Genomic DNA, 26,230 nt, shown 5'->3' on the forward strand with positions numbered 1-26,230 from the left:
TAGGCTTCATTTTCTATACCACAAATTTATTTACAATCTTTACTAAATTGATTTATCATCAATCCTTTTCTTTAAAAAAAAAAAAAATCTCGGTATCAGTAAGTCACTTACAATGAAAGTGAATGGGGCCAATCGGTAAATGTTAAAATACTCACTGATTCAAAAGTATAGCCACGAGACGTAAACAATATGCGTGTTCTCATCATTTTAGTGTGAGAAAATTGCTTACTAACCTTTTCTGTGTAAAGTTATATGCAATTTTACACCTTCGTTTCCATGACAACGAAACATGTAAACACTGTAAGTCCGCTAAAACGACGATTTTAACTTAACTTTAAAGCTCAAAATATATATGAACTTTAACGGAAGAATTAATGCAAGTACTTTTATAAAATTATCAGCTTCACATTTCTGCCTTTAAATCCTCAAGAAATTGGCCCCATTCACTTCCATTGTAAGAACCTCACTACAACCCAGAATGTTTTTTTTTTTTTTTTTTTAAAGAGGAGAAGCAAATCGAAATAATTTTTTGCGTTAATCAACATTTCAACAGCTGAGCTTAACTTGTACTGAACTCAGAATATTCCTTTAGGCCCAACTGAAGGGCTGATGAAAATGATCTACAAATCAGAAACAACTGCAGGACAGGCCGTGGCGTGATGCCAACCGAATCATTCCAGTCAGCAAACTGTTGCTTGCAGCAACACATAAACTGTGTTCCCAGAACGAGCCAGTGATGTGATTCGATTCGCAGCTCACTTGGTTTGGAGACACAGCCTTTGACAGACAGACGTTAGGCACTAATCACATTGAACAGAGATGACAACCGGATGACCATCAGTGACAATCGTTCTGCAGTCTACAGATCGAACATGCTCAAACTAACACCAGCCCTTAGCCAAAGGGGCAGTGGAGCTTATACAATGCAGTAACAATGCATCAAGCACATTCCTCCAAAGACTCGTCATTCTCTGTGGCGTCTACACACAGCTGCGCTCGCCTGTCAAACAGTGAAACGCATGAAGGGTGTGTGAGGTTATTCCTCTGATCAGCGTCCAACAGCCGTCTGCCTGTACTCACCAGCTGTCTTCATCTTCGTTCAGGCAATCCATGTCCTCCAGATCGAGGATCTCCACCTCGTCCAGCACCGAAGTTTCCCCGTCCGCGATATAATCCAGCGAATCGTTGTAATATGACGTGACACTCGTGTTGGAGGTGGCACAAGAAGCGCTGTCACTGTCATATCCCCCTCCGTAACTGCTGCCGTGATATGACCGTCTGGGGCTCAGCCGCGAGTTCTCCAAAAGCCCACCAAAACCTCTCGATCCGCCGAACCCCACCCCAGTGAACCCGGCGAGCCCCGCCGCTGCCTCTCCCGGAGAATCGTACCCGGCGCTCACGGGTCTGGGGTTACCCGACATTCCGCCGGAGAAAGAAGAAGAAAGGAGGCTGGATCGGCTCCGGAGCTGCTCATTCTGCTGCTCGAGTTTCTTCACCAAGTCTTGGAGCTTCCGCACCTCCAAGTCCGCGTTTATGTTTGAGTTAATATCCTCCATGATAGAGCCACAGCCGGTTGTGTCCGTTAGATTTGATCAACTGTCACCAAAGTCAACAAGTTAGCGAGCCGTTGTCGGAACGTCTTTAAAGGGTGCACTGTCAACGCCACGGCTCGAAAGTTACTAAGCTTATCGTCGTCATCTTCTCCGGGCATTCGTGCACACCGTCGGCTCCGTCGCCATCTTTACTGTCCGTCAGAGTCGCAAAGTGGGATATCTTTGAGAAGCGAGAGGTGCGAGACGTCATCACGTGTTTCAGCGGGGACGAGCACGTTTTGGGAGCGACCCTTCCCAAGAGCGCGCATGTTTTAACTCCGATAACCCCTACGATATATACAAACAAACATCTAGTTACTTTTGATTAATGAAAGATTGTTGTCTGAAAGATGGTAAAACTCTTCAGAACAACACTCTTGTTACCCTTATACAACCATATAAGGTATAGGATAAAAAAAGGTGACTATTTGCATGTTGAACGATTGCATCTAAAGGCTGTTCCTGAGATGCATGTTGAAATACTCCATTGTCTCGATTTTCTTATTTCCTTTTCTGTTATAAAAATAAAAATTACACTTTAAATTGTTTCCTGTTTATGACAAAAGCAGTACATTTACATTTCAGGCCATTCAAGATGTGTATGACTTTCTTCTTCAGAACACAAAGATTTTTAGAGGAATATTTCTGCTCTGTAGGTCCATACAATGTAAGTGAATGGTGGCTAGAACTTGGAAGCCCCAAAAGCACAAAGGCAGCATAAAAGTAATCCATACAACACCAGTGGTTAAATCCATATCTTATATGATAGGTGTGGATGAGAAACAGATAAATATTTAAGTCCTTTTTTACTATAAATTATCCTCCCTGCCCAGTAGGTGGCGATATGCACAAAGAATGTGAATCGCCAAAAGCAAAAGAAGAAGAAAGTGAAAGTGGAGGTTTATAGTTAAAAAAAAGGATTTAAATATTGATCTGTTTCTCACCCATACCAATCATATCGCTTCTGAAGACAATTAACTACTGGAGTCATATGGATTACTTTTATGCTGCCTTTGTGCTTTTTGGTGGCATGTTCTGGCCACCATTCACTTCCATTGTATGGACCTACAGAGCTGAGATATTCTTCTAAAAATCTTCATTTATATTCTGCAGAAGAAAGAAAGTCATACACATCTGGGATGGCAATTTTCATTTTTAGGTGAACTATCCCTTTAAAAAAAATTGGTCAAGTTCATAGAAATGTAATCTTTGTGTCCATGGTGGTTTCACATATGTTTGAAAAACATTTCAAACAGCATTTTCTAAAAAAAATAAAATAAAAAAAAATGTAGTTTAATTTTTAATAAAAAGGTTTAATGTCAAGTGGTTTAACCATCAAGTAAAAGGTATTAAAATTCTTTACTTGCACCTTCAATACACGTCATGAGAATACATACAGTAGCTTAATCACAAATTTCAGAAAAAGTTTTCAAACATTTTTCAAGGCTAAACAAATTATATATATATATATATATATATATATATATATTTCTTAGGGTTACTAAGAACTGTGGCTTAAAATAAATAAATAAAATAAAAAATAAACTTTTTTTTTTTTTTTTTTTTGCCACTTAAAAACAGACGGATACACCACTGACATTTTTGGATTTAACCTCTAATTAGGATTTATGCCCCAGCACCGAGGGACAAATCTGGATTAGGACTGGATTAAAACCTGAAAGTGTTAGCTCTGTCCTACTCCCTACTCTAGGAATGTCCATCTTGCTAGGTGACAGAAGACAGAAAGAAAAGTTGTTATTGCCCTAAACTTTGCAGGCCCTGTCCCCCACTCAGACTCTCAGCCAGCCCAGGGACCCCCCATATAAAAAATCTATTTTTCCACTAACACTTTATTATATCTTTCAATAAGAACATTAATGACCTGTTGCAAGTGGTATATATGTAAATGATGTAATATTGTTCATCTACAAAATTCACAATGACTATTCTAACTATTTGAAAGAATATTTATATATAATGTTTTATATATTTTCACCAAGGACCCCCTGCAGTACCTTTAGACCCCTGGCCCTAGGGAGACACCTACACATTGAAGTTTGGATTAATACAAAGGGATTACAACCCTACTCACTCATGTAATAAGCTTATTATAAAGTAAATCCATTTATTTACAAATGAGAATGTGAAATGTTCATTAGATTTTTTTATCACAATATATTGTTTTTTAGTACATAAAGTACATGACCAAAACTGGTGATCATGAAGTGATTGAGTTTGTAGAAGAGTGCATAGTTCAGGTGTCAGATATGATTCATGTTCAAAGTGAATCTGACACTGCAGTGTCATCCAGAATGCCTCCTGACCCTTGCCCTGTCACCTGAGAACCTTCAGCCCCGCCCCCTGCATCTCCTCCTTCCCCAGTGTCACTCTGATTGGTTAATGTATCCTCAAGTCTATCCTGGTGTAAGCTCATTTCCTGTGACTCATCAGCACGCTCTTCCTCCTCCTCTTCCTCCTCTGCATCCATTTCAAACACACGTACATGCCTCAGATTGGCACTCAGCTGATGAGACAAGAGAAGAGACATCATTTACATATGCTACACGACAGCTGTAGGAGTGTTGCATTATTGTTGCTCATAATATTGAATGGTTTTTTTTTTGTAACTTCACTGGGTCATGTTTTGGGCATAACAGGTGTAGGTGAGCACACAGGAAGAATAAATCAGGTGTTTTTTGACTGGGGAAGCACACCAATTTTGCTTGAACTAGGAGGTGAAATGTCAGTTTTGAACTTTGAGTCAAGTTTTAAATAAAGAAACTGAAACTATAACAAAAGGAATGTAATTTATCTGAAGTCAAAAGCCAGGAATATACCAGTCACTACAACAGCCTTGTTGAATCCTTGATTTTGATTGGTTGGCAGACACTTAAAAGTGCTGATTAACTGCATGGCTTTAAAATACAGAAGTTCCAGGTTTGTTGAGCGCATTGCATTCTTTCTCGGTAAAAGCGGCATGGACTGTTGGAAGCTGTGTGGGCTGTGTGATAATTGGTTGCATAAGAAATGTCTTGAGATAAAAAAAAAACATTATATAGACATGTACAGGTACATGTGGTATCAGCAGAATAACTTCATGCTATTAAATAATTTAGAACTGATGCACCCCGAAGGTGGTTATGGTAAAGTTACATTAGGCTATTGTCCAAAAAATAAATAAACAAATAAAATTCAATGGTCTGATGTTCATTATTACTTTTGTAAAAAATAAAACATGAAATAAAATAGTTGTACATATATTTCCATATCTTTAAAACAGTTTTCAGTCACTTCTCATTAAACTCTTCAACTCTGCGGACCCAACGGCAGGTCCAAAAGGGGGTGCTATGTCGTGAAAAAACATTATAGTCTCCGAATACATAAGTCAGGCATGTGTGGTATCATTTGAAAGCTTAAAATCTGAAAAATATGATATTTGTAAGACATCAAATACAAACGTCTCTTTTATGCACCAATCACTGCTGCAATAAGCCCCAAACAGCAAAAAACTTGATATCTGCTTTTACCTTAGGCAGTTTTCTAAAACATTTGCCATTTTTTACTTGTCTGTGAGCTTGCATGTGTGAAAAGCATGCTAAACAAATCACTGGAAATATATGTAATGTTAGACATCTTTGCAAAAAGGAGGATCGCAGCTTTCTAATGACACCTAAAGTGGTGGGGGTGGGGCATGAACTGAAAATTAGACTGAATGTCTATGGACAAGCACATCCGTGAGGACTAAAATGTGCTAGAGCACCACCTACATTTCAGATCGGCATTTTGTGACGGAAAGTGATAGAGAGAAAAAATGTCTTGTACTTGCTGCGATCTAGTGGAATAAAATAAGACTTTCTGGAGGGAGATGGTGTGAACAGAACCAGAATTACATGCTTACAAATTTAGGACCACAAAAAAAAGATTTATATACAGTTGTGCTCAAAAGTTTGCATACTCTTGGAGAATTGGTAATATATGTACCATTTTAAAATAAAACATGAGTGAGCAGGCAAAACACATTTCTTTTATTTCTTATGGGATTCATATTCAACTGTAGGTTATAACAGAATGGCACAATCATAAAACAAAACATGGCAACAAGGAAAAAAATGAAATGACCCCTTTTCAAAAGTCTGCATACCCTTAGTTCTTAATACTGTGTATTGCCCCCTTTAGCATCAATGACAGTGTGCAGTCTTTTGTAATAGTTGTCTATGAGGCCCCAAATACTTGCAGGTGGTATAGCTGCCCATTCGTCTTGGCAAAATGCCTCCAGGTCATGCAAAGTCTTTGGTTGTCTTGCATGAAGCGCACGTTTGAGATCTCCCCAGAGTGGCTCGATGATATTAAGGTCAGGAGACTGTGATGGCCACTCCAGAAGCTTCACCTTTTTCTGCTGTAACCACTGGAGGGTCAACTTGGCCTTGTGCTTAGGGTCATTGCCATGCTGGAAAGTCCAAGAGCGTCCCATGCGCAGCTTTCGTGCAGAAGAATGCAAATTGTCTGCGAATATTTTCTGATAACATGCTGCATTCATCTTGCCATCAATTTTCACAAGACTCCCCGTGCCTTTAGAGCTCACACACCCCCAAAACATCAGTGAGCCACCACCATGCTTCACAGTGGGGATGGTATTCTTTTCACTATAGGCCTTGTTGACCCCTCTCCAAACATAGCGCTTGTGGTTTTGACCATAAAGCTCTATTTTGGTCTCGTCACTCCAAATTACAGTGTGCCAGAAGCTGTGAGGCGTGTCAAGGTGTTGTCGGGCATATTGCAAACCGGGCTTTTTTGTGGCATTGGCACAGTAAAGGCTTCTTTCTGGCAACTTGACCATGCAGCTCATTTTTGTTCAAGTATCGTTGTATTTTGCTCCTTGAAACAACCACACTGTCTTTTTCCAGAGCAGCCTGTATTTCTCCTGAGGTTACCTGTGGGTTTTTCTTTGTATCCCGAACAGTTCTTCTGGCAGTTGTGGCTGAAATCTTTCTTGGTCTACCTGACCTTGGCTTGGTATCAAGAGATCCCTGAATTTTCCACTTCTTAATAAGTGATTGAACAGTACTGACTGGCATTTTCAAGGCTTTGGATATATTTTTATATCCTTTTCCATCTTTATAAATTTCCATTACCTTGATACGCAGGTCTTTTGACAGTTCTTTTCTGCTCCCCATGGCTCAGTATCTAGCCTGCTCAGTGCATCCACGTGAGAGCTAACAAACTCATTGACTATTTATACACAGACACTAATTGCAATTTAAAAAGCCACAGGTGTGGGAAATTAACCTTTAATTGCCATTTAAACCTGTGTGTGTCACCTTGTGTGTCTGTAACAAGGTCAAACATTCAAGGGTATGTAAACTTTTGATCAGGGCCATTTGGGTGATTTCTGTTATCATTATGATTTAAAAAGGAGCCAAACAACTATGTGATAATAAATGGCTTCATATGATCACTATCCTCAAATAAAAGACAGTTTTTTTGCATGATCAGTCATATTTTCAAAATCAATGCCAAAATTTCTGCCAGGATATGCAAACTTTTATATATTCATCATAAGACTGTAAACATATACAATATTATTTATGAATAATTGGAGTCTTTTTTTTTTTTTTTGGTGGGGTTTCTGAAAAATCTGACCAATTTTTTGCACTTAGTCCACAGTATGTGTAAATGGTGAGCTTTAAAATTTCAGTGTGAAAAACTGCAGACAGCAGCCCAAAAATGCCCCAGAGCTAAAGAAGTAAAATTAAACTGATACATAAAGATTCAAGTATTTGGAAATGATCAATGACGCACTGAAGGCTGTCACTCTTACCAGACAGGCCACTTTGCGAATCCCATTAACAACCACAAACTGAGCTTTAATGTTCTCCAGATCTCTGCTCTGGCTTCCCCAGGTCAGAACCTGGACAGGGATCCCTTTAGTCTGCTGCTCCAGTCTGAGAGAGAGAGAGAGAGAGAGAGAGAGAGAGAGAGAGAGAGAGAGAGAGAGAGAGAGAGAGAGACAGACAGACAGACAGACAGACAGACAGACAGACACACACACACCAAAGAACACATGTCAAGAGAGCTCTTATTCAGGACCACCAATGTTCACATTGGCAAGCATTGACATTATTACATAGTTTATTTTGTTCAAGCTAAAGATGAGATTCAACAGGTTGCTGATTGGTGTAAATCAATAGATAAGCTGCACCTGAGCATAAGGTCCCAGGAGAACTCCTCCTCCCAGCATAAAGCAGAGTTAAGAGGAAGCTGAACAAGGACACGCATCTTATTCTCATCATCTTCCAGACTTCGCAATATCACGGTCAATGTTTCATCATCATAGAAACAGGCATCAAGGCAACCATACATGGAGTCACTAAAATAGCAATTGTACTGCCATTAAAATAGTGATGCACACACACTAACAGAAATGCATAGTCAAAGATTAAAAACATGGCAATATGTTTTTTTTTTCCTCAACAGGAATCAGATGGACTTACACAGAATTTGATGCTGGCACTTCATCATCTATACTGGATATACTAGAACTGAGAGGAGAGCTGATGTTAAGGGCCACCAGACCATTAGGCACAGACCTAAAATGCACAAATACACACAAATTATTATACATGTCAACTTTACAAAATATGTTTCTTTTTACATCAATAAAGAGAAGTTAAAAAGACAAACTCCAAGCATAAAAGAGCGACGTATGTATACCTGCTAGGGTCTGTTGCTCTCCTTAATATATAGATTTTAGAGGGAGAGATTTCTGGCATGCAGAATACTACATAATGCATACCAGCCTTCTTATCATTCCACCTGCATTGAAAACATTGTTATGATCATAACACTGTTTAGAAATATTATCTGTATTCCATGTGTACTTTATAATAATTCTAACAAATAACAAAACCACCTTCTTTATTTAGAGTTTTACAGATATAACTAAATCACTTACAGTGATGGCAGCTCAAACAGCCTTTGTGTATTTTCAGAGCTATCAAAAATATAATGAAAATAAAGAAATCATCAATATCAACAGTCAGAGATAATATAAACCTTGATTCAGTTAATCAAAAGTATGACAACTGCTGTCAGGATTGCTGCAGAGTTTTTAAAAATCAAATTTAAGACTTTTTAAGACCTTTTTAAAGACCTGAACAAATAAAATTATACTGTATTTTCAGAACAAACCCACACAATCACAAAATAAATCATGTACCACAGACTCTTTTACTAAAGTTGTTGCACACATTCAACAAGGCTACTTATCAGCAAAACAGGGTATGTGTAAGTTTAAGTACTCAAGACTCAAAACTCCATGGAAGAATTATATTTAATCATAGATCATATTAAAATTAGTTTGTGCACAATCAAAACATGTGAATTACAGGTTGACCAAGACAGGTGATAACAGATTAATCTGCCTATAGTTTCTAAAATAGACTGAATGTTAAATGTGTTAAAAAGTGTACTTGGTCTTGACTTTATATAACAGGGCAGCTCAGACAGAGGCTACAAAAGTCCAAATTGAATAAAATCCCAGATGCAGTTTATTGTGCAACCAAAATACCAATAATAGGGTTTCCACTCTTTTCAGGGCACAATTTTCCAGGACATTTTATGTGCCCAACAACTGTAATATTTAAGCAAAAATAGATGTGTCCATTTACATCGAGCTTTTATTTTGGCATTTCTGTGTGTTTTTGACTGTAGTTTCTCACCTCCAGATAAGCAGTTTGCTACATGGCCCAGTGTGATTATTGATTACTGTAAAGCTGTGATTTAATTAAATGCACAGTCTGTATGTGTTGCGCACTTCAGAGTGCTCTGCTCTCTGTTAACTCACGCACACAAGAGTGCGCATGATGAATCATGATGTGGTGTTTTCAGTGTATGAGCAGCCAGCTTCACACATTTATTTTGAAGCGCGCATCACCCACAGATTATACATTTATTAAATTAAATCACAGAACTTTGCAGTTTAAGGACCACACTAGGACATATCACAATTTTTATTTTATTAACTGTGCATACAAACATTCATTTCCATCCAAAAATATCATATTCCATGACATTTTTATGACTAGATTCCGTGATTCCGTCTGTGTATTCTGCATACTACATGTAGTAACCGCAATATAAGCAGACTTTGATCACTGAATTATTAAAAATGTTTTCAAATCCCAAGGTTCCCAACCACACTACCAACTCAGTGTGAATTTGTTTAAAAAAACAAAAACAGTGGTCCGACCATCATCGTTGTCTGAAGTTTATAACTCAAATGTTTTTGTGGTTAACACAACAGCAATGTTGAAACGAAAAATCTTATTTTGTTCTATATCAATACTTAAACCATTATGTTGGAGCAGAGCAAAGATGACAGCAGATGAGCAGAGAAAATATGTGACAGGGATCCGTTCATGTCAGTTGGCCACTTACGTTACACAATGTGCAGCCGCCGGCAGTGACAGAATTAGACAAATTTGTGTACTTGACACCTATACCAAGTCCCGATTGTTACCATGTTTTTTTTTTGTTTTTTTTACATGTAACAAAAAACTTGTCTGCAACACATTCAAACAGTTCTATTATACTAAAATATTTTCAAGGGCAAATCATTATTTTCCAGGCCATTTAGGTAATTATATTTTCATGACTGGAAAACTACACTGCAAAATTCCAGGTTATCCAGGTTTTTCAGGATGTGTGGGAACCCTACAATAATAACCAGAAAAAAAAAAAAAAAAGATCTGGAGATTAACACGGGACTTTTAACTATAAACAAGCTCGAAATTCACAGGGGACTCTTATGTTGAAATGTCTTTGCTCCCAGCTGATCAGGCAAACAGATGAGGGAAATAAAATATGCACCCTTACAATCACCTACAGTGTATTACAATATAAACACTATAAAGTAAACATTATCATATAACAAATATGAGCAGTAATAATGATGTACATCATCAGCAATCACTTGTCTTAAATGTCTGGTACTCACTGACAGTGAAACGCTCTGGAACCCCTGAAAACACTGAATCATGAGCTGCCCATGTGCTTCGAGAATGAGCAACAGTTTACGTATTCACTTTAAAGCATGCAGCACATACAGAATATTTATTTATTTAATTACATTTTACAGTTAAATAATCACATTACGCCATCTTAAAATTCCTGTCTTTCCATCCCCAAATTGTAAGACCTCTTTAAAGGGATGGTTCACCCAAAAATGAAAATTGTCTCATCAGTTACTCACCCTGATCCCATCCCTGATGTGTATGACTTACTTTCTTCTGCTGAACACAAACCAAGATTTTTGGAAGAATATATCCATAGGTCCATACAATGCAAGTGAATGGTGGGCAGAACTTTGAAGCTCCAAAAATCACATAAAGGCAGTAAAAAATAATCCATATTAAATTAATATCTTGAGAAGTTTAGGTTTGGGTGAAAAACAGATCACTATTTAAATCAATTTTTACCATAAATCTCTACTTTTACTTTCACATTTTGAAAGTGAAAGTGGAGATTTATGGTAAAAAAAAAAAAAAGGATATAAATATTGATCCGTTTCTTTCCCACACCTATCATATTGCTTCTCAAGATATGGATTTAACCACTTGAGTCATATGAGATACTTTTATGCTGCCTTTATGTGATTTTTAGAGCTTGAAAGTTCTGGTCACCATTCACTTGCATTGTATGGACCAACAGAGCTGAGATATACTTCTAAAAACCTTTGTTTGTGTTCAGCAGAAGAAAGAAAGTCATACACATCAGGGATGGCATGAAATTGACTAAATGATTACAGAATTTTCATTTTTTGGTGAACTATCCGTTTAAATGATATTTAAGACTTTTGTTATACCATTTAAGATACTTAAGATTTGTATGACCTTAAATTTTAGAAAACTGAATTCAAAACTTTTTAAGACATTTTAAGGACCTGTGGGGACCTTGTATGTTATTTGCAGTACTTAAATGACAGTATGTTCGCTATGACTCAAAGTGGTTATAGGTGGTTCTGTTTCAGACCGTTTCTTGATTTACCATGTGTATCATGGATTACCTCTCAGGCACAGCGTACAGCTTTAAACACACGGCTTGTTTTACTGAACGTCCAATGACCTCCTGAAACACAAACACATAGGCATATGGTCAGGAATCAGACGTATTATTACTATGAGAAGAGTGGCCAGCAGAAAGGGTAAAGCATTACAGTTAATGTAGGAAATGTTTCTGTTATATTAAATTGAGAGATGTGATAGGAAACATCATATTAATGGATAGAGTATCTGTGTGAGAAGGTAAGTTAGAGCCTCCCTGGATGGAGAGATCAAAGTATTCATCAATGTTGTGAAAGGTTGTATATTTTTGAGGGCAAGATTGTGTTTGTATATTACAGAGAGCAGAGAAGATTTAAGCAGATAGCTCTTTGTTGTGGACTCATATTGCAGCTCATGTGTTTTACAACTCTTATGTCTGTCTACAACTCATACAAACACAAAAACACTGACTCAGCAAACACAAACTTACCCAATCCATAATAAAAGGCTGAAAACAGCTCAAGTTTTGTCACTCCAAATTATACGGTTTCAAAACAGAACATGAGTAAAATTGAGTTTGTTTACATTATGTGTCCAACATCAGAGACAGAGAAAGTTTGTGTGATAGAGACTCACAGCTGGTTTCTGTAAGCACAGATCAATGGTGCCTTCCATCATTCTCTTGACAAAGTGCAGAGACTTCTGTGGGTATGTGGGGAAGAGCAGTGGACTGTCTGCAAAAATAAGTAACAAACTAGTAATTACATTTTGTTCTATTCAAAAAGGGCACAAAGGTAGCATAAAGGTAATCCATAAGACTCCAGTGGTTTAATCCATGTCGTCTGAAGCGATCCGATCAGTTTTAAATAAGAACAAACAAAATTATAACAAATTTTTCACTATAAATCTTGACAACTGCAGTCTCCTTGGTGATCATGACTTCAAGCTTGAATAAACTTCTTAGCACCTGACGCATGCATCAAGAGCTAGAAAGCATAATCGAACTTGAAATCATGATCATGCCAAGAGACTGCAATGTCAAGATTTTTATTGAGAAAGGAGTTACATTTTGGTCTGTTCTCACACTAAATCGATCAGATCTCTTCAGAAGACATGGATTAAACCACTGAAGATTTATGGATTACCTGGGATAAGTTGTTGTGACTTTACCTTTCAGGTGAATGCTCTGCTTAACAAATGTCACCCATTGGTTGCCCTCCATGTTGGGTGGAGACACCAAGTCTTCATCTTCATCCTTCAAGTACTACAAGAAATCGATCAAGCATGTTACAAAATGAGGAAAAGAATTTGCACTTCTGTGCAAAACCCCACTATTATGATTATGAAGGCCCTCACCTGTCCGACACGCTCAACGTTAAAATACTTCCCTTTCCGATCAAATAGCTCTTCATTCTGGAATGGGTAAAGAATGCAAGAAGATTAGCTTTAGAGGGGCTCCGCAAATGTTTTTTTAATGTTAAATTATGAGTCTGTCATTCACTCACAGCACTGAAATGCTCAGACAGGAAGTCAGCCACAAAAGCCAGATCCTTCTGAGTCATCTGAAATAAACCACACTAACATTATTTACAGCAGAAATATGACTCATATCAATGGTAAATCTCTCCATTATAGTAGAATCAAAACATGAAAGAAGATGCATCTCTTGTGTGAGCACTTGAATAGAGGTCGATTAAATAGTGGATTTTGGCGATACGAGGTGGTGGAAAAGTCCGATAACCGATTAATCGGCTGATAAAGTTTTTAAAATCAATTTATAGAATGCTAAAAAACTTTCTTAGACTTTCCTTACAGTGACTGGAACAGACATTGAGGCTACAAAAGTCCAAAATGAATAAAATCCCAGATGCATTTTATTGTGCAACCAAAATCCCAATAATAACCAGAAGAAAATGAAGATTTGGAGCATAACGCGGGACAATGAACAATGAATACACATACTTTTTTCGGGACTAATTTTGAAATGACAGAGACTTGGTTCCATTACAATGCTCTATATTTGAGTATTTACCAAATTAAGTTTTTTATACGTTTTTTATATCCTATATATATTCACCAGATTATATATGTGTATATATTTTACCAGATGAGGTTTTTAATTATTATTCATAATTATTATTATCGTCGGAGACACGATGTATGTGCGGACGTGGCACATTTCCATATTGTCGCATTGTTTTTTTCAAGCCATCGCTTCAATTTAGAACACTTGATTTATCAAAACAACAAAATTAGCATTGAAGTGAGGATAAAAATATGAATGAATATTGTTATTCAGTTGAGATAACTGTAGAATCCTCCAGCCCCGGACACAGAATAAAAACAAAACAAAAACAACCTATCTGCAACTATCGGCATAGATTTTTGCCGATAACTGATAGTTCCAAAAAGCAACTATTGGCACCAATTAATCGGTAAAACCGATATATTTCCTCTACATTTGACCCAATCATACTAATGCACTAACTATCTTCTTCTAAAAAACATTCTCATCCATTCTTTCACCACTGTCTCTCACTTTCCTCTCTACTTGTACTTTTCTGAGCAATCTGAAACTTTGTACTACAGTACTTCTCATATTACTGTCTCTTGAGGATGAATCGCTTATGCTGTATTCCTCTTTTGTAAGTGGCTTTGGATAAAAGCATCTGCTAAATAAATAAATGTAAATGTATAATGAATGAGAGAGTATAATTATTTGCATGACTAAATCTCCCACAATCACCATTTTCTTCACCCACAATCTATCACTCTTCATGTCTGTCAATTTCTGATTCATGACACTTTCTCACCTTGTTAAGCTCAGAAGGAACATGATCTTCTGACATTCGAAGCATTGCTGTGAAAAAGCAAAAACTGTGACATTACAAAACATATGCACATTGCACACAGTTAATCTGAAAGCTAATGCTCATCCAAAAGCCACATCTTACCAACATACAGCCAACGGAAAAAAGCTTTAAAGTTCTTCATACTCTTATCAATGACTCTAAAATCAAGACAATAAATTGAGAGGAGTTTAATTATGAAATGTACAGACAATCAAACCCTCCAATGTGGATATAATAAGATTAAACTTACTGTAAAAGTTCACTTGCCTTCAGGGTGAAAGAGCCCACTGCTACAATAGCATCTATAGAGACACATAAAGATAGCTGACATGGAATACTTTTTAGAATCTATTTTGCGGTGTGACATACCCCATCTAAAACTTGTACTAATTTTAAACTTTTTTTAAATGACAGAAAAAGCATAATTATATCTTTTAATAATTGCAATTAAATTGATCAAGTAGAATGACAACTGAGGGAATATTACACCTGCAAGGGATAAATAAATGTCTCAGATTAATCAGGAGTGATAAGAGTATACAAATAGTCAGACTTTTACCCTCGATGACCAAAGGATCCAGGCCAAGAGGCTGAAACTTCTGCTTCCAGAGTGCCATCCCTTTGACCTCACTCAGATGATACAGCAGAGCCTCTGAACCACTGTGTGCACATCGAGACATTCAATGTACATGCATTGATCTAATGTTAGTTAAAGGGCTATTGAATTATACATACCTCTGTAAGTGACTGATAACAAGTTTCTGGATACTTGAGTAGGAAGAATCAATAGACTGGCCCAACATTTTCAAACCCTAAGCAGTTAAAAAATACTTTTATAACAAAATAAATTAGTCATACTTGTGTGACTAATGACAGAAGCTACTGCAATAAATACAGTGAGCCAATGCTAATTCCAGATATATTTACCTTGACTGTGAGTTGATTCATGAGCAGAGCCTGAAGTTCAGGGCTGAAAGAAAAAGACGGAATTATATGTTCAGTAAGTTCACAATTTTAAAACGCTTTAACTGTCACTACAAGGACTACTAAAGGGAAAATCATTTTTCCTATAAAACCTTCTCATTGTGGGTTAAAGACTCATTAACAGTTATCTGTTAAGGCAGATTCTTGCACTTTGTTTTTCCTTCTGACCTTTTTTGAAAACAGATTGACAATTAGTTGAGATGTATTGAGCTCTATGTAATATTGTCAAGTCAAGTCATTTTTATTTGTATAGCGCTTTTCACAACACACATCGTTTCAAAGCAGCTTTACAGGAAACCATGCATTAACAAAAACAAAAAATGAAACTAATATCTATAGGGTCTTAGAGTGATCATTGTGTAGTTTGATTAAATATGAATGTAAATTGTGTATACAAATTAAATAGTTAAATAATAATTGAATTTAGAACCCCTGTGAGCAAGAAGAAGGCGACTGTGGCAAGGAACACAAAACTCCATAAGATGTTGGTTAATGGAGAAAAATAACCTTGGGGGAAATCAGGCTCACTGTGGGGGCCAGTTCCCCTCTGGCTAACATCATGAATATAATGCCAATACATGAATATAAACACCAATATTATTTGTGTGCAGTGCAAGTCATATTGTGAGGATGTCTTTTAGCTTCTGCTCTCCCTTCAAAGTGAAAGTTCTAAAGACCCAAACAAGATTTGAAGAAGTGTCCTGCTTAATTACACTGAGGGTGAGGATTTGATTATCATGTGTCAAAAATGAGCAAAATCAGAGCTGGGCCTGAGTCACAGACATTGTTCTTGTTTTTTCTTCTTTTAATCAGCTACAAAACTATACTCTACCAATCAATTGAGAAAACTGTTAAAAGGATCATGCTTAAGGTCATCTGGTGCCCTCCGCTGGACATTTAGAGTAAACACAAACATCAGTAGATTTAGGGCCCTATTTTTCAGAGCACTACTTTTTAAATGAAAAAAATTTAAATCGTTAATTACTCACCCTCATCCCATCCCAGATGTGTATGACTTAATTTCTTCTATAGAACACAAACAAAGAATTTTTAGAAGAATATCTCAGCTCTGTAGTTCCACACAATGAAAGTGAATGGTGACCAAAACTTTGAAACTTCAAAAAGCACATAAAGGCAGCATAAAAATAATCCATAATACTCAAATGGTTTAATTCATGTCTTCTCAAGTGATCCAATTGTTTTTGGGTGAGAACAGACCAAAATATTACTCCTTTTCATTATAAATCTTGACATCATCAGTCTCCTTGGCAGTCATGATTTCAAGCTTGATTACACTTCCGAGCTCTGCGCATGCGTCAAGCACTAGGAAGTGTAATCGAGCTTGATCACTTTATCATGACCGTGCCTTGAGATTGCAATGGCAACAAGTACAGTGAAAAAGGAGTTATATTTTGGTCTGTTCTCACCCAAAATCGATTAGAATGCTTCAGAAGACATGGATTACTTTTATGCTGCCATTTTGTGTTTTTTTTTTTAACTTCAAAGTTCTGGTCACCATTTACTTGCATTGTATGGACCTACAGAACTGAGATATTCTTCTCAAAAATCTTCGTTAGTGTTCTGTAGAAGAAAGAGTCATACACATCTGGGGTGGCATGAGGGTAAGTAAATTATCCCTTTAAGTGCAGCGCTATGCGATATGTCATATGCGCCAAGTCATTAGGCATTGTCATTACAATTTTATATTTTCGTGCAAGCATGTGCTAAGTCTAGGCGCAAGTGGGTTGGCGAAATCACACGCAAAAAGCACTAATGGGCTGGGTCAAGTGCAATTTAATTCTGAGGTTCTTCTCCACAACCCTACATAGGACAAGCGGCTATAGACGATGGATGGATGGACATTGATCTACTGACACACAAATCATGTCTGGTATTAAAATTGATCGATAGCTCTTGGATTCCATCTGCTGGTGGAATCCCTAAACTGCAAATGCAGGAACTGAGATTAGACTGACGCTGAAAATAGAAGTGGTTCTCAGACATCTTAGCCCAATGACCTATTTCTCAGGAAAATAGCAAACTTTGCACCAGTCCATTAACATACAATACACCTACAGTTTACATGCATATACCCACAAATAGCGCAACCACTTCCACCCACGCCTACTTGCGCTGGCACGAAATTTGTGTTTAGAATTTTAGTGAGCTCAATAAAATTAGATAAGACGCAGAGCACAGTTATTGCGCGTAGCGCTGCAACTAGTGCGGTCACGAAAATAGAGCTCTTAATCATAGTTGCATTAAAACAGGGATTCTCAACGGGGGCGATACCGCCCCCAAGTGGGCGTTCAAAGGATGCCAGTGGGCGCAGAGAGCAAATTAGTAGAGAGGGGGGCGTTAGGTTACAAATGGGGGGCGTTTATCAGTCATGTTAATCAAATCTATCATCAAGTTCCTGTTTGCATTAAAATGTTTATCTAGACTCCATTATACGGGTTGGTATGCATTTGTACCACGGTTCATCTGCTTCTGAAGTCTAGCGATGCATCTGAAGTATCTGGTTTAGCAGCATCAAATAGATAGATGAAGTCACAACCTCTGAAAAATGGATGGAGCAGCGTGAGCACAAAGCAGGTGTGTTTTTACTCACAGACCGGTCTCAAGCTCTTAAACGTGCACCTCTGATCATTGCAGCACTGTGAGAACCAGTGAGAAGCACGCGCGAGACGTGGAAACTATTTGAATTCAGCACCTGATTCTACATGACCACCCTTGAATTTACTATAGTAAATAAGGGAATGAAGTAGGGGGCGTTCATCAAAAGAAGGTTGAGAACCACTGCATTAAAACAATGACAATGACAGAATGATGCAATTGCACCTTTAAATTTGCCTCAAACACTCTTTCCCTAATGGCTTATCGTGAGCACTACCCTACCACCGTGATAGGTCAGAAAGCACATGTACTTTTCAAAAAGAAGAGATCCAAACATCTTTTAAGTAGAGCTGTGAGAATTAACACGTTAACGCATGTGATTAATTAAAAATGTTTAAAGCATTCATTTTTCTTAATCGCGATTAACGCATTTATCATTAATACGCCAGCATAAACACTTGTTTGAAGGGCGGAACCTTTGTAATGTGTCCGCCCGGAGTCATTACACTGATGCACACTTCACAACACACACACACACACACACACACACACACACACACACACACACACACACACACACACACACACGGCTGTCTCTTGTTTGGAAGGATGCATCCTTTGAAGGCTGCAGTATACTAAGTGTCCTCCTTTAACAAGTCTCGTTTAAACGAGACGGCCTTCATAGGACGAACGGAAACGGAATGTAACATGGTTGCTATGACAGCACACCACTCTTTAACAAGCGCGAGCGCTTTGAGTGAGAAGGGAACAAAGTCCCTTTAGAAGGGAATGCATGAGGTACATTTTAGGAGAGTTATAATGATGTAAAGAGAAAAGAAAATAGATTTTACAGGTGTACTACTTCTAATACTTTATTTTAATTATATATTAATATAATTATACATATTATATACTCTGCACCCATCTACTGAGGTACTTCAACTTGGGAATTAACATTACTTGTGTTTGAACATCATATTTACGGGCAAATTGGCGTTATTTTTTTTAGACATTTCCGTTGAAGCAAAGAATTGTGGGTTGTGAGTGCCCATGAAGGATACACCTCATGCATCCTCCAAATTCCTGTGAAAGAAGGTCGCATTTGAAGGCTGCATTCGAAGTGTCCTACTCGCTTTTATGAAATAAGACAGCCTCAATGACGTATGCGGCCGACAAATGCGACCTCTGGAGGACGCATCCTTCCAAACGAGACACAGCCACACACACACACATACACCAGAGCCCTTCTACCAAGGTGAGCCTACAAGCTTAGCATAAAAAAGCATAACGTGCGGTCCCATAGACATTCTATGGGCGGTACTCTCGTAACACACTAGTTAACCATTATGCTCCCTCCTATGATAGAGCCGCGGAGGTTGTTATCTTAGTAAATAAAAAAATCTCTGCACACACACACACACACACACACACACACACACACACACACACACACACACACACAAAACAGCGCTTCTGTGATAAAATGATGAAGAAATGAGCTCGTAATGCTATTTGATTTACACAACAAGCCCAGATGGGACTTGTGATAGAAATCAAGTATTTTTCCGCCTGTGTAAGGCGCATTTTAATTACCACAGAAGCTTAACAACTCTGAACTACCACAAAACACAGAATGAGCTGTTTTTGATTGTAAACGATCTTCATGTGGATTTCAAAGCACCGCTAGCGTTGCCGTCCTTATGTGAATCATGAACACAGCTTCATGATTGCTGTAACAAAGCGGATAGCCACAGTCTACAGGCACATTAATGTTTTGGAGTATTTGAGTTTAAGAGATTAAATGTGCATTGCAATGAATATGCAACCTATATGGGGACTAGTTCTTTCAATTAGTCAAACTCCCACTTTGACTTTGGGAAATGTTTTATGTTACTTGAATTGGTGCTACTTTAGTGCAATTCTGTCTTTGTACTATGGAAGCTTTGTTTGGAAAATGTTAAATAAGCATTATATTGTTACAAATTGTTTTGTTTTCTTTCTTAAGATGGAAAAAATGCATTTTGACAGGAAAAGAAGTATATATAGTGTCAAGTTTCAGCACTTTCAAAATCTGCAAATAATCACGATTAACTACAAAAAATTAAGCAATTAATCACGATTAAAAAATGTAATCGACTGACAGCACTACTAAGATGTTTTGAAGATAAAGTATGTTCTTAGTGTTCCTGTAAAGGGTTTTTAATATGAATTGTGTACCTTGCATGACCCCACAGCAGTAGCTCCAGAAACTCATCCTGAACCTGAGTGCTTGTGTTCTTTTCCTGTGAAACAACATGTCCCATTCAGTTCAGCCAGAAAATAATACAAAGTCTTGAATGCCTCATAATAAACTAAAGAACAAAAAGAGCCTATTACAATGGCTTCCCAGAAGCTTTTAAGGGTCTCATTCATTGAATATTTTATGTTTGCCTGCTTGTGATTGGCTACAGTGTGATGACATCTAACCTGGACAAACTTAGTGAGGCGGAGGTCCATCTGCGTAAGAATCTCCTCCCATGCTTCACACATACAGGTGAGAGAGAGACGCAGGTACTAAAAGAAACAGAAACCAAAAGATAGACGGAAATGTTTGTTCTGTGCATCTACTGACAGGGCAACTGCAAAACTCAGGAGCTTGAAAACCCTCACCTGTAGCAATGTTGAAATATGTGTAAACTTGCGTGCCATCTTGGTCAACTCAGGCAGACACGAAGAAAGCAGCCCAGTGTCCAGCTGCAACAGACAATCCACTGATATTACACTGATTTATGCCACATGATGTAGAGATGCCACATGTAATCTGGTCTTAGTCTGGTCATCAACCAGTTTGCACTTTGTTTATTTGCAATCTGTTACTACTGCAAATCACAGGCTGCAACAAAAACCACCTTCAATAAATAAGAGTCACATACATTTATATAGGACTCATTGAAAAATGGGATATGATTACAAAGAGGATATTTCTTGCAGTTTAGGTGGTACGGTTTCTGGGTGCATGGATTAACCCGTTACATACAGTAAGCGGCCACTGTACACATTAAATTGAACAATCGAACCAAAGAGAAGATATGGTTTTGTAGTAATAGAGAGAGCCCAATGCTGATAGTGAAAAGCATTTAGATAGAAATGATAAGAAATAAATCTGAGGTTTCCATGTCAACAGCTCACCTGTATGTAATGAATCTCAGGATTGTCTTCTGTGGATCTGATCTCTGTAATAACAGAGAGGGACTTGAGGTCACTGGACAGTCCAAGACTACGGCAGGTCCCTGAGATCTGAGAGAGACATTTAAAATAAATCATTTTAAATAACTGTCAGAGAGGGAGGGAGAGTGTATTTGTGAGTGTCTTGATAAAAAGCATGTTTAGATCACATCTTACCCCACCCAGCGTGGCAATCTTATATAGGCCATACGCATACAGCTCTACAAACCCAGATGGCCCACCCACCACGAGAATATTGAGCCTGCAATGCAAATGTAACACATCAATCAAAATACATCATCAGGAAAGTCTCAGGCTTACCCAGTCTTAGAGCATTAGAGCACTGACCTCACGTCCCCCAAAAGGGTTGTGACTTCATCTGATTTCTCTTCACTGCATGAGAGAACACAAAACATAAGGAAAAACCAGAGCATACAAAGCCACACAGTCAATGACACGCACAGTCACATAGCCAGTCACACACATGCAGACTGTCAATCAATAAGTGAAGATTTTGACAAAGAAAAACATACATAATCAACGATTAAGCATATAAAATGTAATCTTACCTAAATATCTTTGATGTTGTGCTGTAGCTGAACACACACACACACACAAAAGGAAACCCATAAAAACAATTGGAAAATGTGAAAAGCTTGTCAAGAAAAAAGGCAGGGAAAAAAATGGGTCAGGCATTGTTCTCAGGCATATAAATCAGAGCTTTCTCAAAGCACGTAACTGGTGTTAAATTAACCTCGTCAACGAGATCTCTGTCAATCACTGAGGAAAACGTTCGTTGACCAAGGGTTTTTTGATTTCCTGCAAAATGAACCGGTTTTATTTTAGGGGATAAAGGGATAGTTCAACCAAAAATGAAAATTAACTCATAATTTCATGCCATCCAAGATGCATTTGACTTTTTTTCTTCTGCAGAACACAAATGAATATTTTTAGAAAAATATCTCAGCTCTGTGGGTCCTTACAATGAAAGTGAATAGTGAACAGACCTTTGAAGCTCCAAAAATCACATAAAAGCAGCCTAAAAGTGATCCATATGACACCAGTGGTTTAATATATGTCTTCTGAAGCGATTTAACCACTTTGGGTAAGAAACAGATCAATACTTCAATCCATTTTTACTATAAATCTCAACTTTCATTTTCACTTTCAGAATGTGAAAGTGAAGATTTATAGTAAAAAAGGACTTACACATAGAAGACGGATTTAACCACTGGAGTCTTATGGATTACTTTTATGCTGCCTTTATGTGCTTTTTGGAGCTGGAAAGGTCACCATTAACTTGCATTGTATGGACCTACAGAGCTGAAATAGAAAAATCTTCTAAAAATCTTCTTTTGTATTCTGCAGAATAAAGAACACAAAAGTCATACACATCTGGGATGGCATTAGGGTGAGTAAAATATGAGAGAATTTGTATTTTTTGGTGAACTATCCCTTTAATTATCACACTCAAACACTTACTATTTATACCTGAGATTATTATCTATATCGACAACATAAAAGTCATTTTACAACTTACATTTGCACAGACAATGAAGCGAATTAACTGGTGTACTTGAACTAAGTTAAGCGCTAGTCATGATATGCGTAACTTGTGTTGTGAATATGCAGTTTCCGTAAAAGATGTGCTACATGCAATGCAATATCCTGATCTGGCTAAACACACAAAATTATTAAGTCTCTAAAGCATAAAGAATTCAGAATACAGTAGGCTAACTTCTAAAGAGTAGTTAATACATAAGTATATTCATTATATGCGATTATTTCAGGAGCTCAGGTTTTAACAACAAAGAATGTTTTGCAGGATTTTGTATGTAGCTTCTCTTATATGTTTGATACATGTTTAAATGAAGAAAATGTTTTTTCTAAATATTTGAATATTTGATTAAAGTTTCTGGTCTGTTGCACACATTTTTGTCATTTTGCACATTATCATCAACTAAAAGAGTTTGCATTTAATTTTAATTTAGTTTAATATAGTTAACAGAATATTGACTACTTTTAAAGGACATTTTCATCAAAAAACTAAAACTATGACTAAGCAGAAAACTGTGTAAAAATTAACACTGCAAGTAACAAAGTCTCTCACTTTTTGGGAAGAGTTGGTAACTTTGGAAGGAAACGGCTGGACTCATCCTCTGACTCGCTGAATGAGGACAATGTGCTAGAGAAAAAATAAACAGGTTCAAACTAAGTCACTTACAGAGAAACAACACAGATCCTCTCTGGGAATGGGGCAGTGGTGGCTCAGCGGTCAGAAGGTTGGGGGTTCAAACCCCAGCACGACCAAGATGCCACTGTTGGGCCCTTGAGCAAGGCCCTTGACCCTATCTGCTCCAGGGGTGCCGTATCATGGCTGACCCTGCACTCTGACCCCAGCTTAGCTGGGATATGTGAAAAAAAGAATTTCACTGTATATGTGCAAATGTATAATGTGTTATAAATAAATATAATTAAATTATAATTACATAAAATTTAAAAGCACACACACCTGCTGTCATCTTGCACCTCCATCCAGTGCATGCAGGACGCGGGGTATTGCACTGGGAACATGTGGAGGATCTCTGCCTTCTCTGCATCACACAGCACCACCTGCTTCACGTCTCCCACACTGAATGCCAGGACTGTTGACAACAACCAAATGTTATAAAATGTCATGTTGTAATGCATCTTGCATACAGGTACCTTAATGCACATAGTACACATTATGCTTTATATACAGCAGTCATAATATTAATTCAATATACTTTTCCCATCAGGTCTCCAGGCCAGTGATGTGATCTCTTTTCCTGTGTTCTCATTGGGTGGTAAACTCCAAACACGCTGGAAGTTGGCAAGGCGATGCAGGAGAAGCTGTAATGACAGATTAGTCTAACGATTCTCCTTCACACTGTTACAGGTGAATGGTTGCAATGTCCTGTTGCATAGTTTCACATAATAGTGTGTTTTAATTGCAAAGAAGACCCAATACATCCTTATGAGAAATTATATTACATAGTGACATATAAAACACCATATAAAGCAAATTAAGTAAGATCCCAACCTCTCCTGCAGTGTTAGCCAGGGCAATCAGATCTCTCTTCGGAGACCAGGCCATGTACAGAATTGGATTTGGGAGCTGTTTCTCCCCGACCTGACGAAAAGCAGGCATTGCTGAAACCCTACGGTGGAAAAGAGGCCAGTTAGTACAGATTAAATGCTAATCAACTCATATCAGAGTCTTACAAATCACTGATCACAGACTGGTGCCATCTGCTGGACATAAGTGACAACTAAGATAATAAGAGACACTTTTAATGTTAACACTTTACAATAAGTTTATATTTGCTAACATTAGTTAGCTACATAAGTTAACATAAGCCAACACTGCACAACACTTTTACAACATTTATTCATCTTGGTTCATGCAAATTCCACTATATATTAGCACATTAGTTAATGCATTATGAACTTTTATGAACAATTGTATATTCATAAATTTACATTAATCAAGATTAGTACATGCAACAACAACAAAAACACACTGTTTAATGTTAGTTAATTATATATAATTAATTTGCTAATGTCAACGAATGGACCCTTATTGTAAAGTGTTACCCTTTAATGTACTACAGCAGTTTACAAAACCGACTTAGTGAATTTCACCAGAAAGACACACATTAAGTGTTACAACAGCATGTATAACTACTGTATAAGAGTACATGTAAGCGTAATACTGCGATGCTGCACATTAGCCAGATTTTGTGCAAGGATCTGTGCACTTACTAGACAGATAGCGACTGACGATAAACTCTACAATCCAGTTCTTCTTCTTAATTCCTCTCTAGCGTATAAAGAAACAGATTTATTACATCTCTAGACCCACACTTTAACTCTGAACAGATGCATGTTCATAAAGCGCATGCTACAAAACAACCGTCTGACCAATGAGAAATCACTCTGACACGCCAATGAAATGATGACTACGGAAACGCCCATGAGACAAAACACTTACCAAAAACGCGAAACGACTTTCTAAATCAGCCGTGAGAAACATCCAACTGCCCCAAAAGCTATTTTTAGGAGGCATTTACTGTATAAAAAAAAAAAAATATAAAATACATAAATATATAAACAACAAGCTAACGTTTCATTGGGTTTAAATGCTATAACAGCAGATATATTGTTCAAAATGACGGGGAAAAAAACTAAAACTAACTTTACTTTTAAACATTTGGACACTTTTTAGCTGTCAAACATTAGTGGGATATGTACATATGTACAGGGATGAACTACACCTGTGGTTGCTCTGCTTGTAGGGTTGCCAACTTTTGAAGTTTCAAAATAAGGGTGGGTTGATATCACAGCCCCTAACCACATCCTCCACAGTTTTAGAAATAAATGCATTGAGGTAATATGCGTTATTAATAACAATTGTATATCCTTTCTTATATGCTAAAATGAGAACTTTCCTGACCCATGACTTATAAAAAAAATAAAAAATACATCATTTATATGTTAAAAAAAGACAATTATTTGTCTTCTTTATCTTATGTATACATTTTGGATGGTTTATACATATTTTGTATTATTATTATTTGTTAATTTTTTACTTTCACCTGTACTTGTCTTTATGATTGTATTCATGCATTGTTTGATCTTATTGAACATTTTATATAGAAAAAACTCCACAGTTTTACCACCATTTGTGGACTTTTCAGACCACCTTAACCACCGTAGCCAAATTTTCCAATTTATATCAATGTTAAATTAGCAATCTGGAACGATTTCACCGTGACGCCATCTGACCAGCTTAAATACGGGACAAATATACGGGACGCATCATTTTATCTTTAAATACAGGATGATCCCGTATTTTACGGGACGGGTGGCAACCCTATCTGCTTGGTCAACTAAAGTGAGCTTGAATTACTTCACTCAT

The 26,230-nt window shown here is 37.4% G+C and overlaps 2 protein-coding genes across 6 annotated transcripts in view; both read right to left on the bottom strand.

The window, feature by feature from the left end:
• Positions 1 to 1,779, bottom strand: part of LOC127410041 (SLAIN motif-containing protein 2-like) — a 45,132-nt gene extending 43,353 nt beyond the window's left edge. For 3 of the 4 annotated variants that reach the window (XM_051645043.1, XM_051645042.1, XM_051645041.1), the window contains exon 1: positions 1,081 to 1,779. In XM_051645043.1, the coding sequence (XP_051501003.1) occupies positions 1,081 to 1,556 (476 nt within the window). In that variant the 5' untranslated portion in view covers positions 1,557 to 1,779. The remainder of the gene's footprint in view (positions 1 to 1,080) is intronic. The other variant, XM_051645044.1, reaches the window with a different exon arrangement.
• Positions 1,780 to 2,977: 1,198 nt separating this feature from the next.
• On the bottom strand, positions 2,978 to 25,227 carry LOC127410238 (anaphase-promoting complex subunit 4-like). 2 transcript variants are annotated; one of them, XM_051645398.1, is made up of 29 exons: positions 25,075 to 25,227; positions 24,353 to 24,470; positions 24,057 to 24,162; positions 23,801 to 23,933; positions 23,399 to 23,473; positions 21,858 to 21,884; positions 21,637 to 21,681; positions 21,466 to 21,550; positions 21,253 to 21,360; positions 20,734 to 20,817; positions 20,551 to 20,637; positions 20,302 to 20,366; positions 15,412 to 15,454; positions 15,220 to 15,296; positions 15,044 to 15,144; positions 14,735 to 14,786; positions 14,587 to 14,642; positions 14,446 to 14,492; positions 13,138 to 13,194; positions 12,989 to 13,045; positions 12,803 to 12,896; positions 12,269 to 12,366; positions 11,656 to 11,717; positions 8,545 to 8,583; positions 8,304 to 8,405; positions 8,084 to 8,179; positions 7,792 to 7,959; positions 7,411 to 7,534; positions 2,978 to 4,116 (listed from the first exon to the last, which is right to left on the bottom strand). In XM_051645398.1, exons 2-29 carry the CDS (start codon positions 24,458 to 24,460, stop codon positions 3,871 to 3,873), a joined length of 2,442 nt encoding a protein of 813 aa, XP_051501358.1. In that variant the 5' UTR covers positions 24,461 to 24,470; positions 25,075 to 25,227; the 3' UTR covers positions 2,978 to 3,870. The 2 variants fall into 2 exon arrangements, with proteins under 2 accessions (XP_051501358.1, XP_051501357.1); XM_051645397.1 differs by having other exon boundaries at positions 21,858 to 21,912; positions 23,397 to 23,473.
• Between the last annotated feature and the right edge of the window lie 1,003 nt (positions 25,228 to 26,230).

Source organism: Myxocyprinus asiaticus, chromosome 19 (assembly GCF_019703515.2).
Source record: "Myxocyprinus asiaticus isolate MX2 ecotype Aquarium Trade chromosome 19, UBuf_Myxa_2, whole genome shotgun sequence".
Lineage (NCBI taxonomy): Eukaryota > Metazoa > Chordata > Actinopteri > Cypriniformes > Catostomidae > Myxocyprinus > Myxocyprinus asiaticus.

Bases quoted from the DNA above. Each gene is read 5' to 3' on its own strand.
- LOC127410238 (XM_051645397.1), bottom strand. From the start codon at position 24,460: ATGCCTGCTTTTCGTCAGGTCGGGGAGAAACAGCTCCCAAATCCAATT. The intron at 13,195-14,445 runs GTGAGAAAGTGT...GGTTTATTTCAG, and splicing joins TTCCTTCTGAGCTTAACAAG to ATGACTCAGAAGGATCTGGC. The intron at 8,406-8,544 runs GTAAGTGATTTA...TTTTCAATGCAG, and splicing joins CTGTTTGAGCTGCCATCACT to GTGGAATGATAAGAAGGCTG.